The sequence below is a fragment of the Asparagus officinalis genome, chromosome 5, assembly GCF_001876935.1.
Source record: "Asparagus officinalis chromosome 5, Aspof.V1, whole genome shotgun sequence".
Taxonomy (NCBI): Eukaryota; Viridiplantae; Streptophyta; class Magnoliopsida; order Asparagales; family Asparagaceae; genus Asparagus; species Asparagus officinalis.
This window is the reverse complement of record NC_033798.1, coordinates 117,655,255-117,675,292: the sequence shown is the minus strand read 5'-3', so window position 1 is coordinate 117,675,292 and position 20,038 is coordinate 117,655,255. Positions and strand designations below refer to the sequence as shown.

Here is a 20,038-nt window from a genome sequence, read left to right as displayed (position 1 = left end):
CGGAATCCAGTCTCCCATGTTTTCTCACCGTGTTCTTGAGGATATCTGGCTGCGAAATGAAATCAAAATCAAAATTTTCAAATTCGTTAGTTTTTATCTGAATCAGACTTTTTTTTTTTTTTTGGCTCCCCATATTCATCTAGGAAGTATTTTTCTTTCGAGTTGTATGCTATTGCGGCATTGCGTGCCAGCCAGATCACTTGGCTCTTGAGACGCAAGAACAACACAAATGATGTTTTAGGTCGCGACGAGGATTCCTTTATTCTACTTTACCTTATTGACAATCATCTTTCCGGTTAAATTAGTAAATATAATTTCTTTTTTAATTTTCTATATCCAAATGCGTTTGAACTATAGGATGTTAATGATGAGATAACAATATCCATCTTGTTGACGAAGTAATATCGAACTTATTATATTGTTAATATCATCTTTAAATATTTGCTAAAACAACGTGCTGCTTATGTATGAACAGACGAGGCCAACAAATAGAGGGGTTATGCAGAAGAAGGGGGGGAACGCAATTTTCCATTCACTCTCAAGGTTGCAGAAACATGGAATAGCAGCAAGATACGGAAACAAACCCATAAATTAAACAGTTCGCAGCTCGCCATTAAAATTGCAAGAACAAATATGATACGATTAACCTTTACCGAAGAGGGAAATCATACGCTATCAAGCCACACGGTTAGAAACCTAATATTAGTTGTAAATTATAACAATGACAAATTTGAGACAAAACCTTTCGAATGGTTTCATGAAGCAATACGCAACCAATTGCTAGAACAAACCTGATACAACTACCTTTTACTGAAGAGGGAAAATCATATTTTATCAATCTACACAGTTAGAAACTTAGTTAGGAATTATAACGACGACATATTTGAGGCAAAACCTTTCGAATAGTTTCATGGAGCAATATGCAACCAACATTTTACCTAATTGCCCCGTTAACAATGGATGTGACCTTGCAAATACCAGCAGATGTTGTGAATGGAACGTCTTTATAGCAAGCTGTCAACTCTGCATCTGTGTGTAAATCTATCTGCAACTTTTCCCAGACTTTGCTCTTGGCATTCAACATGTTGTCTGGTTCTCCAGAATACCCAGGAAAAGTTACAGATTCCCCGATCTTGGCTGAAGCTGGCGGGTCAACCAACTCAACCTGAAATTTCCGGATCAAAAAATAAAAATAAAACTTGATGCCAGCCCCCTGATTATGATAGCAACTAAACATAAACCTCAAATAGAGTTGAATGGAACCTGATGTTAGTAACTAGTTTTCCTCTTAAAATTGGTCAACTCATTTCAAAAATCAACAAAAAGGGACTTGGTACTCATCCCATGATGTCCTATAAGTGCACCAATGTAACTAACAAATGAAACAGAAAGGAAAAGAAAGTGGAGGCACAATCAGATACATTTTCTTTTTGCAACTTTACCAAGGTTTATTGCACAAAGACTGGCAACAGAATACAATTTCTAATTTGGAGGACAATCAAGGAAACCATTTACCTACTAAGTTAATTAATAGAAATATACTATAGGGAAGAATAAGTTCTGCTTGTTAAAAAAATTATGATAAGGAGATTTGAGTGGTACCTTTCGAAAAGAAACTAGTAGTAAATGTGATCAACAAAATGCACGATGAAGTAAAAATTGGAGACATATGTTCATGATTAACAACAGGCCTAAATAAAGAATCAGCATGATTAACAACAGGCCTAAATAAAGAATCAGCATAAGTTTATCCTTCACCTGTTTCAATCAGTCATAATGGACTTAGGTAGGAACTCCCCTCCTCTCCCCTTATAAGACAATATGATTAGCCATGCTTAATGGATCAGAATGTTTCAAAATTAAGAAACAAGTAAAAAAACCTATTTCGCAAATTTTTTACTTCAGCTTCGTGAATTTTACTCTTCAATTAGTTCTGTTTTAGAAATTACGAAACACCATTCCGGAAAAAAGGTGTAGCTAAAAATGAGTACATGAGTACAGTGAAATGGCAGAGCTGCAAACAATTGGATAATAAATGAGCTTCTGAAGAAGTTTAAGGTGGTTCCTACGGAGGGTAAGATGAAGGACAATGTTTGAGATGGTTTAAATATGCACAACGGATCAGTTAACTATGCATGACTTACTGGTAGATTATAGGTAAGAAGCATATAGGACAAGAGATAGACGAAAGAAGACAAATGGCTAGAAGCAGTAAATAAAAAAATAAAGACTGGTAGTGATGCAAAATCTTTGCCCATACCAAGTTATCATAAGGAGTGAGGAATAATAAAACTTACAAAGAAATAACTATTACGACTTACTTTGGTGTGATCATCATTGGAGGCAGCTAATACCATTGCCTGCGATTTAATACCCCTCATGGTGGCTGGCTTAAGATTACAAAGAACACATACCTTTCGATCCTGCACAATTGTCATTGCAATAAAATTTCAGTAAAGAAAGAGAAACACAAGGTAATGCCTAAACATATCATATCATAAAAATGATAACGTTAGAGGGACTCACCTGCATTTCTTCAAGAGGAATGAATTTGACGAGACCACTCACAACGGTCCTAGGCAACTCCTCACCTATATCAATCTCTTCCACGTATAGGGAGTCAGCATCTGGATGCTTCTGAACTTTCTTGATGAGACCTACACGAATGTCAAGCCTAGAAACAGAAATTTCTGCTTCTGAGGGCTTTGGTTTTGCAGCACCTATGGACTTCACCTTTTGTTTCTTTGCATTCCCTTCTGCACCAGATAAAAAGAAAGAAAAACTGTTAGTATATGCATGTAACTGTTAATATCTGTACCCAAAAAGCAGGAAAAGATCTTGTGCCAGTGCTCGTGTACATATGTGTGTTCACATACTTCCTTAAGGTCACGGATTAGCATTCGAGTCACACACACACACACACACACACACACACATGTACATATGTGCATTCACATACTGCCGCCTTAAGGCCACATCTGTGTTCGCGCGCGTGACATATCAAACCGGATTGGTAGGCTCTAAAATCTGCAGATTATAATATTTGAGGAGAACAGAAAATATGGTAAACCAAGAAACACCAACTTATGGATACGAGTGTTGTTTAACTCAGAATCTGGAAGTTGTATATGTTACTTTCGGTTAATTTGCTAAACTATGCTAAGGCTTATTTTTCAGAGGTAATATAGACATACTCGTTCAATCAGTAAGCACATGACTCCAGCCACTGAAGTCTGAGCTGTCTTGTATTATGTTTCTATCTCCTGAGAGAGGTAATAGACAAGAGAGATTAAGGTTGAAGACATCCAAATACTCAGTCTCAGCAACATGATTGAACACACTTTTAGACAGTGACAACCCATAGGTTAAAAAATCTGATGAAATGAAGAAAAAATAATTCATCAACATGTGTGCATGAAGCTTCCGTACTACAATATGTAAGAATCCTTATGGCATTCTTACTCAGCTAAAACGCATGTAAAAACTCACCTACTTCTGCTCCTCACCCTGGATACAAATACAAATAACTGTTCATAAAAAACCATGTTTTCACTATTTGGCAAACTCTCTGCATGCACTCCAACAATTTGTTCTCCATTGATACAGTTCACTTTTTGTCTGCATTTGTACCAGCTCCACTCCCAATAAAACATATTTGCCTCATTATTATTAATTGCATATGCATGCAGGTGTACTTCAACTATCCCTCACGCCCGCCCCCCCCCAAAAAAAAAAAAAAAAAAACAACAAAACAACACGCCACACACTCACCATTACTCAAATGACCAAACTTCCCCAAATATTCTGATTGTTAATCAACGTAATGCTAAAAAACTGATATTAACAATTCACAGTCAAAATAGTTACAGTTAATATGATTATTCACCTCAAATAATAATCAACAGTGTTGCAAGTTAGTATCTTTAATCATGAAAAATACAAACATGTACCTGAAATCTTTGTGGACTTCAGTTTCTCAGCAATCTTCGCCTCAGCTTCTGCTTTCTCGATTCTATCAGACTGACTACCAGCAAATTTCTGCCTAAAAAATTCTACATCTTCATCTTTCTGCACATAAAATTTAGTCACTGATTGTGTAGACAAAAACATGATGCAACACCCAAACAAGAAAGAAGCAACATCAGAACAATGAGATGTACCAACCATTTCTTTGAACACCGGTTCAGGTTTCCCTATTTTATGACCAGATGGAAGAAAGTCCCAAGGTCTTTTTGCCTTCTCCGTGTCTCCTTTCTCATCACATAATGAGATATGTGCATCAGCAGACAAACTAAGCTGCCTTAGAACCTTCAATGCCATAATAAAGAAAAAACTCAAATATGAAATTGGTTTAAATGGCAATGTAGTGATGTCTCCCAAACAGAGTAAATGAAGAAAAGGTGGTCATATGACTAACTTCTACAGCAAAGGAGGGCATGAAAGGTTCTAATAAATTTGCAAGAAGGAAAACAAGTCCAGCTGAAGTCTTTATAACGATGGAGCATGAAGAAGGATCTTCCTTGTAAAGCTTCCAGAATTGGCTCTCCTAAAAAAGTAAAGAAGCATGTCAGCGAAAAAGATTAATTAAAAGAGAACGGGAGGCTTTGAAAGCCTTACTTGCAAATATGCATTCCCTTCGCTTGATATGCTCATAGCAGTCTTTAAACCCTGTTTTAGCTTAACCTGTCACATGAACAAATTGATCAACAAACGAAACTTGTTTATGCACGGAAACACAAGTCAGGCCTGGAGACAATGAATTACCTTCTCCATGGCATCAAGATATTGATCTACCAATTTCCCAACTGTCTCACCTAAATTTTTGGTTAACTGATGCGATTCTGCATTCTGAACGTCAGGAATGATGGAACCATAGCCTGATCCTGCAGATGGGAAACGAATAGCCAGTAAGAAACATACAGCTTGAAGCTGCAGAAATACATATCCATTTGATCAGGCATGACATGCTAAACATGATACATGCAAAACAAATATGAGACTATCCGCTAAGCCTTATGAGTATCATCATTATAAGACTTCTTATCTAGCTGTTAAGTCTTTTTAAGTAATTATTAGCCCTCTTATAGAACTATGACTATCATCATCATAATTTATAAGTCTGATGACTATCAGTTAAATTCATACGCCATTCCAATTATAGAGCTTCAAAAAATGAATAATGAAAATAGAGATCATAAACTCTATTCAGTTATCAGTAGAAATCCAGTAAAACTTTACTCTTAAAGAATTTTTTAACCATTTGAAACCAATTTCATATGAATGATTTAGCAAAGGCACACTAATTGTAAAGCTTCAAAAGATGAAGATTGAAAATAAAGACAATGGACTCTTTTTAGTTATTAGTGGGTTTCCGGTACAGTGTAATTCATATAGGATTTCAAACATTTTACACGGTCATATATTATACATATCATTTCCAGTTGAAACCACAATTCAGTATCAAACAGATCATTTCAGACAGAAATGCCCCAATACTCTGGATACTTAGAAAAACAATAGTTCTAGTAAAACTTTGGCTCGATTGCAAATTAAATAATTAATAGTTAATATGGGAAAATTTTCATAATTTCATCAAAGTTTTGTTATCATGTTCCATGCAAATTACTATTAGCATTATTTGTAGTTCTATATCATGAGATAGAGATCTGCTATGCACAACTGCAGGCACAAATCAAATGATTTGCCGGAGTGCACAAGAGTCAGCAGTTTTAGCTGAAATGTAAAAAATGGAAAGTTCTGTTGGTGAACTAGCAGCAGGAGGACAGACTTGGGCATCTTACAAAAGTATAATATGTTAAGAGAAAAAACACCACCAATAAGTTATAATTAATATTGTCAGTATTAATATAAAACTATAATCCCGGTCTTCAGTCTTCACCATAATTTTAGAGTTTTGGTGCAACGTTTTGAGAAACTTAATTTAAGATGGTATCAGAGCAACCCAAGTTCAAATCCCACCAACCCCGAATTTAAAGCGGAATTTCTGAAAATTGACACTCTTGTGTGAGTCCAGGTTTCAGCCCATAAAAAAAGAACACTCAACCTACGGGGGGCTATGTGATGCCCCAAGTGTGAATAATCCCACATCGGGAAATGAGTGAAAAAATTAGTGGTTTAAATAGGTAAGTGTAAGACTCAAGTGTAACATCGGCCAGTAGATTTTGACAATGGTTTGAGCCAAACACATGTTACACTCGGTAGGTCCCACGGCTTGCACGCGCCAATGGGCCCACGGGCCTGGGACGTGACAAATGGTATCAGAACAGTTGCCAGCCAGAAGTGTAAAGTTAAGTCCTATGTGGAGTAAAGTGCTACACGACATGAACGCGATAGGAGCCACCTCTAGAGCCCGTAGGAACCACTTTTAGAGTCCACATCGCCAGGCGATACTGGGATGTCGCGACGAAGACATCGCCTTTATAAGGTGGGATGATTGTGATGCCCCAAGTGTGAATAATCCCACATTGGGAAATGAGTGAAAATTGTAGTGGCTTAAATATGTAAGCCTAAGACTCAAGTGTAACATCGACAAGTCGATTTTGACTGCGGTTTGAGTCAAACAACGTGTTGCACTTGGTAGGTCTCATGGCTTGCACGCGCTAACGGGCTCGCAGGCCCGGTGCGTGACAATCTGTCAGAATTAATATAAAACTATAATCCTCGATCCTCACCATAACTTCAGAATTTCGGTATAATGGTTAGAGGGACTTAATTTAAGAAATATGATAGATGTTTGAAACTAAAACACAACTAATTCGTGAATTCCATTTTACTCACCAGCAGGTTTAGCAATGAAGCTCAGAACACGATTAATAAAATTCCCCAAATTATTCAGCAACTCGCTGTTCAGTTTAGCCTGCAAATCTGTCCACGTAAACAATGTGTCTGATACCTAAACCACACAAAACAACAAAAGTTGAGGAAAATAAAAAAATAATAACAAAATAGTACAAACTTCTAAGCAAGCAAACTTCCTTTGTCAAACTTACTTCAGGCCTGTTACTTAGTAAGTAGTATCGCCAAACTTCTGCAGGAATCTTTGTATCCTTTGCATCGTTACCAAAAACTCCAATACCCTTACTTTTGGAAAACTTCCCTACATAACATGAAAACATGGGTGCAGATAAAACCAACAAGTGTAGCTATAATTTTACTGATCTTGTTACTCAATATGCAATGAGTTTGAAGTATCAGGAACTAGAGCACTACTTTCAACTTGCAAGAAAAGGACACAAGCAACAAAACAGTACCCAAGTTTTTTCTGGCTCAATATTACTCTTAACTCCACAACTTGGTGAGTAATGTGATAGTCTTAAATAATATAAATAATGTAAAGTTATGGTAACTAGGTGCTAAATTAGACATAATAACACAGATGGTCAAGTTGGAGCTTCAAGATAGTCTTCAGAGTAACACCAAAGAAATACTTTGTGCAGTTCACAATCAGAAGTTATAGGTTTTATCCATAGAATATAAGGCTGCAAGTAAAATTGTAAAAAAGCTAAATGAAAGAAGGATATGACATCCTCAAAAGGGAGAAAATCTAGCACATGCAAGCAGACTTCCAAAACATTACAGAACTTGTACAACTTCCACATAGGAAACTCTAACTGCAGTTCATGATTAAGGCTATCCTTCAGCAGTCGCAAAACCGAAAAGGTTGATTGTACGATATGTTCATAAGGTGTCTGAATAAAGCTTTTTCTCACGTGATAGCTGTTTAATGGAATTCATGATCTTCTAGGCTCATATTGAAAGTAGACTGACAAACGAGATGCCTTTCATTGCTATGCAATATATAACAAGAAAGAACAATGTCATTTCATGAGCCGGTAATAGTGTGCCCTGATAGTTTCTGTTGACCTTTATGAAGGCTGACCTACGCATTATGTGATCAAGAGGAGGACAGCATAGGATGACCAATTCCACCTAGAAAATTCTGTAGAAACTGAAGAAGTTACACCCAACTGCCAAAGGCGGACACAAGCATCTTTCCTTGTACCATGGAAAGATATGAAGATAGAAGGTAACAACAACCTTAGCAAGTCCCTTTTCACCCATGTATGCGGATTATTAGAACCAGTTTGGTAAAGAATTAAGAGAATACAGTCCTTGTCTGTTTGGTTTGTATGCGGATTATTAGAACCAGTTTGGTAAAGAATTAAGAGAACACAGTCCTTGTCTGTTTGGTTTAATTGGATATCTTGTAGCAACATGATACTGGGGCAAGACTAGCAGTTACTAACTTCTAAATATCATAGATTCATAGTGATACCATCATTTTTCAGCAAATTCCCAACCAACAAGAACTCTGTTCAGTATATTAGATTCTAGCAAGTACTAAGTATCATAGTTGAGAATAGACTTGCAAAACTAGGCAACTAATTATACAGAGTTTAAAACAGTATAATACCTGCTTCATAGTTTAAATACTCTGTGACACTTATCGTCTTCATTAACGTCCAGCTTTCATCAGTTCCAAGAAGCGTTGAAGGAAACATAACCTGAATAAAACATAAGAAATAACAAGTTTTGAAGAAAGGAACTCGTGATTGCAAAATTAATGAAAAATTTATCAATAAAATGGAAGGACATATATGTATGGTCCTCATAGCTGTAAGCATAAACAATATAATTTGTATAAAGGACGAGTAAGTCTAGCTGCAAGCAAGAATGTCTCATTATGTGCATTTTGTGCCGGTGAAACATTGCTAATTTCAGAAGACAACCAACAGCACTAAAAATAGAACAGAACAGACAGGATGAACACTAACTACGATTACATGCTAACTTCATACAAGGTCCTGATATAATCAAAATCAGTAGATGGTAGGAAGAGAAGTAGGAGCTGGGACAGTAAACTAAAACTGCACTGCTTAAGTGACTGATTGGACAGTAATCTAACAGAGGAAAAGATACCAAAAATGACTGTTTCTAAGGACAAGTGAAAGCTGCCACAAGATAAAAGTTTACTTTACTAAACTACTACTGAAGGCATCTCATCTAAATTTTGAAGTGAGCTGAAATGTGAAGTCTGCCCACAAACACCAGACTTACTATGTAAATCATTTACCGTGTGAAATGGCACATTATCTTTGCCCATGAACTGATATAGCTCCACATTTTCAGGATTTTTCCACCATTTTTCCCATTCAGGTGTGTAACAAGCTGTGATCGAAACATATCCAATTGGAGCATCAAACCAAACATAAAACACCTGCATGACAACATCAATGGACAGCATTACTAAAATATCAAGTCCCTCAGCAAGTCGACATATGAATTCAAATAGTGATATTGCATAATATATTGAAATGTTTATTAAAATGTCTATATTGACCTTATCTTTGTACTTGTCATGGGGAACAGGAACACCCCATTTAAGATCCCTTGTAATACAACGAGACTTTAATCCTTCCTTCAACCATGCATGTGTCGTCTGAATAGCATTTTGGCTCCATCCTCCAGCCACTGACATAGTATTGATGTACTCTTCAAGTTTACCACTGAGGGCAGGGAGTTCCAAAAACAAGTGGTTTGTTTCTTGCAGGCGTGGAGTGTTCCGGCAAACCTATACAAAAATGTTTTTGAATATAAATTTGATACATTCTGAAGTAGGTTGTACTGCAATGCATAATCTAATTAATAGGACAAATATAAGATCTTGAAGAGTGGATGTCACCTTGCACTTAGGATCCTTAAGTTCAGTAGGATTTAACAATTTCCCACATTTTTCACACTGGTCACCACGTGCAGAATCATAATCGCAGCCCAAAGTTGGGCATGTTCCCTCCACTAATCGATCAGCCAAAAAGCGTTTGCATGTATCACAATAAAGCTGTCATAGAATGTTAGATAAAGATAAAAAAGATCAACAATAACAGGCAAAGAATACAGCTGCATGTGTATTATTAGGTACTAAAAGAAATACAAGAAATATTAAAATGAGTCACAAAACATGGATCCCCCAAGAAAATTATCTGCAAATTATCTTAGAGATGACTTCTTACCTGCTCCATAGTTTTTTCAGTAAGCCATTTATTCTCCCACAATTTGTGAAATATCGCTTGGCAAACTTCGGTCTGTTGTGGAGTTGATGTGCGACCAAACTCATCAAAACTTATTCCAAACCAGTTATAGACTTCCTTATGAATTGCATGGTATCTGCATGGAAAGGATATTTCTTAATACTTCCACTTGGTATCCTTTTTGGTAAGCAGAATCAACAGTAAAACTATAAAAAGCGCAAAACATAAAGCATTATAAACTTGGTCCATAAAGATAAATCACGCTAGTGATTATAAAAAGAGGATTTATTGTAACCTTTGTCACACTCCCTATTCTAGCACTGAATAATACAGGGTGGACAAGCAGCAGTGCGCATCCACTAAACCCTCCAAGTCTCTTACTAATGTCAATTATAAGTTAAACCATGCATCGGGCCGACTAGATGGTAAGATCTTCTTTGATTAATTGACTGCACCAGAATTTAAATATTTACATAGAAAATTTGCACCTTAGCCATCTTATGAGACACATATTTAATCAAGGAGCAACGAGAACAGGCTTCAAATCACAAACTGATAACCATGTCATGTCAGTTCTTTTTCATGTAGTAGGTTAAACGAAGTCCATAATTAGACCATTGCAGTTCATTTTCCCAGTTCCTTCCACAAACATGCGCCTCACGCTCAACAACCAAAGACGGGACTTTGATGACGCCTCTGCCAAGTCTCTAAGTTATAGAGCAAGATTCAATAATTACAACGTTAACAGCCTCGAGTTGTCGAGCAAGATTCGATAATTATAATAATAATAGTCTCTTGCAATCTTTGCCAGTCCTGTGAATAACTTGAAGGTCCATAAAGATTTGGGATATAGAATTTGTACATATTACTCCTGCTGCTAATTGTACTCACAACTTCATAGTACTTCTAAAATTACTAGACATAATTATCAGAGAATTTATGTACTTAATTTCTCAATTATTAGGTATTTACCATCAACATATAACGACAATCAGCTCCAAAAAATAACAAAAAAAAAAAATTTTAAATCCGAACTTATCGCAAATCTCCTTGGGAGAGCATTTCTCCTCCATGGCCTTAGTCTCCGTCGCCGTCCCGTACTCATCAGTTCCGCAAATATAGATCGCGTTGTATCCCCTCAGCCGGCAGTACCTCGCGAACACATCGGCGCTCAAAACACCTGATGGGGAGCTTCGGGGGATTGGTTTCTCCCATTTTGGGCTCGATCGTAGATGGAAGTGAAGCGCGAGGGGTTTTATGAAAATTTGAGAGCGAATTTGGAGTGGGGGGAGGAAGAGAGAGGCGACAGTGCGAGAGGAATTTGGAGGCGGATTCGAGAGGCAAGTGGGAGAAAGGGCGAGGGTGTTTGCGGGTCGGATCCTGGATGGATTCATAAAAAATGCGTTGGCGGATCCGACACGAAAGCCTAATTAGTAATTACGCAAAGGAAAGGGAGACCGTCTTGATCCGACCCACCGGTGGAGATCAGAACCCGTCGTAGGTTCCGAGGGCTAGTGAGAGCTCCAAACGGAATCCATAAAATAATGCTTTTCTTGCCTGGCAAGCTTCGGAGAGTTAATTAAGGGGCTGTTTGTTTGACTTAAAAAAAAAAGAGGGAAATTAAAAATAGGAAATCTATTTCTAAGAAAAATTGTTTTGAGATTGAATGAGAGATGAGTTGTCACATTATTATTGGATAATGTGGTGATTTTTTAATAAAATTTGTTTTGAGGTTGTTGGTTGGCTAAAAAAAATTAAGGAAATAAATCATAAGAAACATATTTCCGGTAATAGGTTCTTTTTTTGTGTTTGGTTCATTCATAAAAATAAGAAAATAGATGAGATGAGATGAGTTGTCATTATATTATTGGATGATGTGACCCACACTTAAGAAAATCGATTTCCTAACTTTTTTGGAGGAAATTGGTGTAAATGAAATGTTAATGAGATGAGATGAGTTGTCATCGTATTATTGGATGATGTGAGTGATTTTTAAAGATGAGATGTGATGGAGATGAGATGAGTTGGATGATGTAACTAATTTCTTGTGTTTGGTTTATTTTGAGGAGATGATATGATATAAGTTGTGGGATGAAAATAATATATTATTGGATGTTGTGGTGAGTTTTAGGGATGAAAATAATATTTTATTGATTTCCATGTACCCTTTTTCTTTTCTTGATTTTTAGGAAACCAACCAACCAGACCCTAGAAGTTATTATTGGGGTAAACATCAGAAAACCGCCCGTAACTGTGGATGATTACGAGAAAAATCCCTTAATTTTCAAAATATCACAAAAACCCCTAAGTACTCAGATCATCAGAACACCCCTCTAACTTTTAGTTTTTATCATATACCCCCCTAACTTTTAGATTTTATCAAAAAATACTCCTTCAACTTATTAGAAAACCTCACCTCCAAGATTGTGTGCGTGTTTGGGCTGGGGAGGGGGGTGGGATTTGATAAAACTGCAAAAAACTAAAGGGTTTTTTTCATTGTTTGGGCTGGGGAGGGGGGTGGGATTTGATAAAACTGCAAAAAACTAAAGGGTTTTTTTCATAGCCTTTACATATTTGTGTGTGTGTTTGGGTTGGGGGTGGGGGGTTATTATATTGTATTTTAAAAGTTAAGGGGTTTTTTCATAACCTCTACACTTTGTGTGTGTGGGGTGGGGGGAAGGGGTTATTTAGCCTTTTTTATTACAAGGAAATAAGTATGATATGCGATTTATTTTGCTAAATGAGCGGTTCGCAAATAAAGGAGCAACAAAGTCTACGCCACAACAAACATTTTTGTTATTTACGCAAGGGGTTATTTGGTTTATAGATTGCATGCCCAAGAATGTTGTCACGATAGATGTAACATCTAGTCTCAATACATTACTTTATTGCAAGGATTGTTTCTATTAGTTAATTGTATTTTTTTATTTTGAAAAATGGTTTTTTTTTTCAAGGATTGTTTCTCAATGTTCACAACTTTTCTTACTTTGATTTCCTAACGTTCACATTTTTTTGGACCATTATACCCCACAATTTTTTTCTTGATATATTGATGCCCAAAAATTTACACGTTTTCACCTCAAGATTTATGCATTTTCAAACTCTTGATGCCTTAAATTTTTTAGTACTGAAGTGTCAAAAATAAAGTTTTGTAGTTTCTAATAGATAAGTTGTCACGGCCCAAAGTACAAACAACAATTTTATAAATATGGGTTTTGCGACAGCAGCGACCTATGCACAAGACAAGTTCCGTGCACACGTCAAGCCTCGCACTTCACATAACATAGCTATCTCAAAATATATATAAACCTGCTTATGTACATATGTTATGGTGTTTTCAGTTGCTAAAGTACGGTCCTTTGCCAGCTACGGATAGGTGTCCCCCTATATGCACTGCTCAAGCTAGATTGACGATCAAAGCAACCAAGGATCTTGAAGTAGCCGACCCGTCGAGTCGACATCTCCTTATATCAACACGAAAGGTCGTACTTGTCGATTCTCTTGTCAAAGACGACTCGTAACGAGCCCACTCGACCAGTTACTCAACGTCTCACTTGTCGATTCTCTTGTCAAAGACGACTCGTAACGAGCCCACTCGACCAGTTACTCAACGTCTCGCGAGGTCGACTCGAAAGGCATTACTTCTCGACGAAGCTATAGGATGACTTCAGCCTCGAGCCTCTCCCACTAACAGCACGTCAGTGTCGAATTCAATGTTTGGCAGACGCATCATACCTCTAGCCCTGATAGTCTTCATGACTCATTGAACTGGTGTTTTCAGTCGCCAAACGTTACAACCATTCATCTTCTTACTAAACCACTATAAATCTAATCTAATCATATTATTTATGATTTATCTATTGTAGAAAAAAAAATACAGTATCAACTATGGTGACATGAAAATTTATTATCACCATTTTACTATAATATTAGTAATAGTGTGATATTGTACTATCTTAATTTTTTTATAATATATCATAGTAGCAAAATATAATTCTAAAATTTAGAATAGCATAATATATTAATTATAGTATTAATAACATAACATTTTAATATAATATTAAGAAAAGGAAAGGATGTTAATGGGCATGCAAGCTTGGCTAGCCTGTAAAATTAACAAAAATGAAGACGAGAGAATGTTATAGCTCTGTATTTATAACCTCTCAATTAAATGCTTATAAATTTCCAATTTAGTCCAATCCATTAATCTTATTACTACTCACTAATTAATCAATGCACATTAGCTCTTCATTATCTATTCTAAATTTTCCATACAATTTTCATCATCCCACTAACTCCTTGCCCATAACTGAACATTAATTACCCATTGATCCAAACGATGAATTGGCTCTTAATTCATAAATTTTTAGTTACAGAGTTGCTTGGGAACAATAATCACATAACATGATCGAGTCGGTTACAAAACACATGGAAATAAGAGGGTCTCGATCTCTTTTTATATCTAATCTCACTATTTGTTAAAATCATATTCACCACCTAACCAACCCTATTTATTGTTCTTTGTTCCTTACAACAATATTGAGCAGATGAACTCGGTTCATAAAAAAAAGGGTTAGTTTTGTACATATGTTCTAAGGTGTTGATGAATAATTGATTAAGGTACAAAATTTTTAAATTAAGGGAGTCAATTTTAGTTCTTGTGATTAAAAAAAGTTTAGTCTTTTAAAAAAATTTCCTTTTCTTATCATTTTAGCATTTTAAGATATCTCAAAAGTCGAAGATCCTAGATTGGAGCCCTTCAACTTCTCGAAGGAATCACGGTCCATTTCATTAGGTTTATTTTTCTTTTTCCTTAATTTCACCTACTTTGTTCACATCCTTCTATCTCCTTTTAAATTTCATTTTTCTTTTCTTCAATCACTCTAGGGAATTTTTACAAATATAGCATGCTTAAATTTTTAATGAACTCTGCTAGATATTTTACTAAGCATGTAGCATGTGTATTATTCCTGATCGTATAGCATGCTTATTTCTTACTGCATGGTGAATAAGTTGTTCACGTTGTAGAGTAACCAAAATAAGTGGAGCCGCATAGGAGATCTATAAGGGTGTTTGTCCAAAATATGCTTAAAGCAGTGATTCAGGTTAGCGTGATTATTATTGCCTTTGTTGATATTATTTCTTAAATAACTTTTTTGCCCATGAAAACAAGGCTTAGACAACAATGATATAAATGTCCTGTCTTTTAGGTTCTATAATTTACTACTAATGCAACTATATGTACTAAAAAACATATAACCTTTGATACTGGTAATTGGTGGTACTTTGTAGTATGGAGACTAATATTAATAACTAATTTAATTATCATTCTAAATGGTCACATTCATTATTTTCCAAATATAAATTCGTAAAAATATTTGTACCTAAACTACAATTCGTAGACATAAAACATTTAAATACCAAACTTTATACAGTCTGATCTTATAAAAAAATACTCTAGATATGATAGATCAATTAAACATGAAATTAATACACGTGCAACACACGTGCTCTATACTAGTATATATATATATATAGTTTATATTTACTATGTACATATGTTATGGTGTTTTCAGTCACCAAAGTATTGTTGGCCTTATTGTTTTGATGATGTTTAACAAACAATTTACTTCTAATGTTGTTTGTCTAGTATTTGTGTTTTCGTATTTATTCTAGGCAAACAACGAGTTGGAGGTTGGATGGATTACGCCATAATGATCATATCAAATGGAGGTTGATGGAATAGTGGTTGAAGCCTTGCAATTCAAGTTAAAGATTCAAATTCAAGCTTCATCCGCAAGTGTACCAAGATAGAGCTTCGTTGAAGATCATAAGCTTGGGTATATTTAGTTTAGGTTTATATTATGTGTGTTAGTACCTTAAGCTCAATCATATACACACATACACATTTTGGTTTTGTGTATATATATAGTTATATATATACATATATGTCTTGGTTTGATAGGTTTCAAGTTTTACTATGAAATAATTGAATGCAATTGGAAAACATATTTTTGTTTCATACTTATATGCATTTATATGATTTCATCAATATCAATTTTATTTAGTTCCATAAAATCATGTTTTAGTGTATTATATGTGTATTTTGATAAAATACTATATTCATTATTTATAGACTTCATAACAATAGTTTACATCTTCTATTAAGTCTATAAAATCATTTTGTATTATTTCAAAACATGGTTAAACTAAAATGTCAAAACTCATATGTTCACATTTTTATGTTTTGGACTATTTTACAAAATGATGATATTTTTTATTTGGGAGGTCTTTTTTGAACACCAGTTTTTTTAGCATGTTTATTATCATGTCTACAGTCATTTTCCAAAGTTTTATACTTTTTAGAATTTATTTGATATTTTTAAACATGGTTTTAAAATCATAAAACTGCTTCAAAACCTGTTCTTCTCATATATCAGTTTACGGTCGACCACCACGGTCGACCGAGTCCAGAGACTCAATATGTTTCTTGATGGCTCCCCCCCCCCCGTGGCGGTCGACCGGATGCAGTCCAAAGAGTTTCGCGGTCGACCGTCTGTTGTCCGGAGCCAAACCCTGGTCTTTTTGTTACTCGCGGTCGACCGTGAGTTTTCCACAGTCGACCGCCGATCGCCCAAAGGCTAGTTTTGGTACAGAATCAGATTTCTGATTCTTGGGTTTTTTGGTCTTTTTCTTTGGGGCTTTGGCTGAGATTTTGGGAGGCTATATATACCCCATTGCTTTCATCTTTCATGGAGAACTAAGAGAATGTTTTAAAACAAGTTTAAAGAGTTTTAAGTTTGGTTTAAGTTTGGTTTAAGTTTGTTTAAGAAGCTTTTAAGCATTTGGAAGTTTGAGTTTGTAAAATCAATTTCACAAGATTTTGAGGTTTCTAAACTCTATTTCTAGCTTTACATCTATTTGTTTGATTATCATTTTATTAAAGCTAGTTTTATATTGAGTTTAGTTGATTTGATTTTACTCATTATTTACACACACCCACTTGAGTTTATTGTATTTGCATACATTATATATTTGGGTTGGTGAGAGTTGTAACAATTGAGTGTGAGCAGGGCCGGCCCAAGCTTTTTTGTGGCCTTGTGCGAAATGATAAAATGATGCCCTCTTCTATATAAATGTTGAACTATAAATTTATTGAATTATATTTATTTTACAAAAGAAATAATACATAAAAATACAAAAATTACAAAAAACAATGTTTTCGTGCATTTTTTGATGCAAAATCATCAATAATATAATCTATATCTATCTTTTCCAACATTAGCATTATTGGTGTGTTTCCTAGTTAATAGGGAATAGTTAATTGGGAATTAATGAGTTCAAATTGAATTTCCTAAACTTTAGGAGACAAATGAGCAACTAATCATAATTGTAGTACTAATTGATGTATATTTCCGGTAAAATGTAAATCAGATGGGTCATGGGTGTTAGACAGTTAGGCTTAGCCGCTTAGGCAATGGACATAAATTATTATTTAATTTAGTGGGCTAGTATTAGATTATTAGGCCCTTTTTTAAACAAACAAAAGGCTTATTGGAAAGAATTAAGAAATATACTATGGACATTTTTAAAAATTTGGGGCCCCCTTTGAAATGGGGCCCTGTGCGGTCGCCCCCAGTTGTAACAATTGAGTGTGAGCTTTCATTGTGTTCTCATCCATATTAGAGAACAATCATTTATAGTAATTGTGCTTATTGTGAGGATCACTTTGTAATACACTTGTACACCGAGAGAAGTGTGTGGTGAGAGTCGGGGATCGTCCCAAGAGGAGTGGCGTCGGTTGACGAACCTAGGGAGAGGTTGTATCCGAGCACTTGAGGGAGACACGTCTAGTTCTAATACTTGAGAGAGTGTAGAGTGAGATTGCAAGAGTGTGTGAGGTTGTAAAGTTTTTGGTTAGCTAGAAAACCGAGTATGAAGTGGAGATATCCTCGAGGTGAGGAGCGGAGACGTAGGTCGTGGGGACCGAACTTCGTGAATGAAATTGTGAGGTGTAAAAGTTATTCAGGTGAGCGTAGAAAACCCGGTTGTGATGGTGGATTTCTCCCCGGGAGTGGGGAGCAGAGACGTAGGACGGAATATCCGAACTCCGTGATCATATCGTGTGTTTGAGTTTGCTTTGGCGCACTTCTCTTATGTTTATATTTCTTGTCGCCATTGTCCATTGCTCATTATTTATATCATCCACTATCTTGTTTATTTTGTTTACCCTTGTGTATATCACTTATCCTAGCTCACATATCTTGTTGTATTTTATACTTGCTAGGATAACTTGTTAATTAGTTTTAATTGGCATAAAATCGGATTAGATTAGTATAAGACCCTAATCACCCCCCTCTAGGGTCTAACAAGTATGGCCCTTTACCAGCTACGGATAGGTGTCCCCATGCAAGCATGCACCGCTCAAGTCAGATTAGCGATCAAAGCAACCAAGGATTCTGACATAGCCGACTCGTCGAGTCGACATCTCTTTATATCGACACGAAGGCGATACTTGTCGATTCTCTTGTCGAATACGACTCGCAATAAGCCCACTTGACCAGTTATTCAGTGCCTTGCAAGGTCGACTCGAAAGGCGTTACTTCTCAATGAAGCTATAGGACGACTTTAGCCTCGAGCCTCTCCCACTAATAGCACGTCGGCGTCACATTTAATGTTTAACAGACGCATCATACCTCTAGCCCCGATAGTCTTCATGACTCATCGGACCACATCAGCACCGTCATGCCTCAGATCGCTTCACATTTAATGCTGAGGTGATCTCTCATTCATTCGCCGATCGACACGCGTAAAGTAGGTGTTGGCAGCCACTAGCCCGTACTTCTTCACCGCCATCCTGTGCTCGGCCGAAGTGTCTATTCTACCCATCCATCACCACTATAAATAGAGGTACAATTCTCAACAGAAGAGGATTCGGGATTCTGACTTTTTGACATTCTGAATTCGAACTTTTGGAATATCTGTTAATTATATTGTATTACACACAAGAACTTTCACAATTCTTTATTTCTCCACTCAAGCTTACCAGCTGATTTGATCGTCGGAGGTACAATAGGGGAACCAAGCCCCGTCTTCTCACGAGTTTCTACTTTGTGCAGGCTGAAAGCTACTTTACTCAAAACCAGATATCCGGAGAAGTGAATATCCCTCGTCAATCTCACTCCAAAATATTTGACTGTTTGGTTAATCATCATCAACAACATATTTATGAGAATGAAAAAATAATAAAATTTCCATTTAAAAGATAAATCTGAATCAAATAATTAAGTAAAATAATATATATAATCTCAAAATATATTATTCTAAAATTAGAGGACTAATCATTTGACACCATGCCGTGCTTTGCTTGGGTAGAAAAACTAGTTTTCATCCAAAGCAAATCAACCCAACTTGCTCAGGTAGCGTGGGAGGTTTTCTTTGAGAACTTCCCCTTAATTTAATATATATATTTTTAAAAATTCCCTAATTATTGTTAGTGAGAGGGGTATATGAGTGATTTTGAAAACGAGGGGGAGAGAAAACAAAAGATAGATATTCAGAGTGTAAATAAGCAAATAAGTAGATTGGGAGTAAACCGAATATGAATAATGTGGGGGTTTATGTGCAAAATAACTCTTAAAGAAACATCTACACTTCAGATATGATTTCATGGCTCCAAGTTCCCTAAAGACCCCCCAAAGGGCAAAACCCTAACAAAACCCTCCAACGTGACTTCATACGCTGTTTCCTTTTTCTTCTTCTGGCGACCGTACCTCAGCCAAACGCAGCAAAGATCCAAAATACCCAATTTTTTATTTTGTTTATTCCGAGAATACCCCCAGAGAATTTTATACCAGCCAAGCCAAATAATTTTTTTTCTCTCGAAACTATTATTAAACCCTTAAATCCCCTTTTCCCATTTTCAGCCCTCCAAAGCAGCGAGCGAGGGCTCTCTTCAACCTCTCTCTCGCTCTCTCTCTCTGTCGTCT

At 36.1% G+C, this 20,038-nt stretch overlaps 1 protein-coding gene across 1 annotated transcript; it reads right to left on the bottom strand.

Annotated features, from left to right (window-relative positions):
- Positions 730–11,443, bottom strand: LOC109842462 (probable methionine--tRNA ligase). Its single transcript, XM_020411337.1, has 16 exons — positions 11,085–11,443; positions 10,032–10,185; positions 9,704–9,859; positions 9,362–9,592; positions 9,095–9,238; positions 8,435–8,525; positions 7,011–7,117; positions 6,799–6,913; positions 4,765–4,883; positions 4,618–4,683; positions 4,418–4,546; positions 4,165–4,308; positions 3,951–4,068; positions 2,527–2,756; positions 2,322–2,423; positions 730–1,165 (listed from the first exon to the last, which is right to left on the bottom strand). Exons 1-16 carry the CDS (start codon positions 11,441–11,443, stop codon positions 935–937), a joined length of 2,496 nt encoding a protein of 831 aa, XP_020266926.1. The 3' UTR covers positions 730–934.

Excerpts from the sequence above, each read along its gene's own strand:
- LOC109842462 (XM_020411337.1), bottom strand. The coding sequence starts at position 11,443 with ATGAATCCATCCAGGATCCGACCCGCAAACACCCTCGCCCTTTCTCCC. Across the intron at positions 9,860-10,031 it reads CTGAAAAAACTATGGAGCAG|CTTTATTGTGATACATGCAA; the intron begins GTAAGAAGTCAT and ends ATTCTATGACAG. Across the intron at positions 9,239-9,361 it reads ATGACAAGTACAAAGATAAG|GTGTTTTATGTTTGGTTTGA; the intron begins GTCAATATAGAC and ends GTTGTCATGCAG.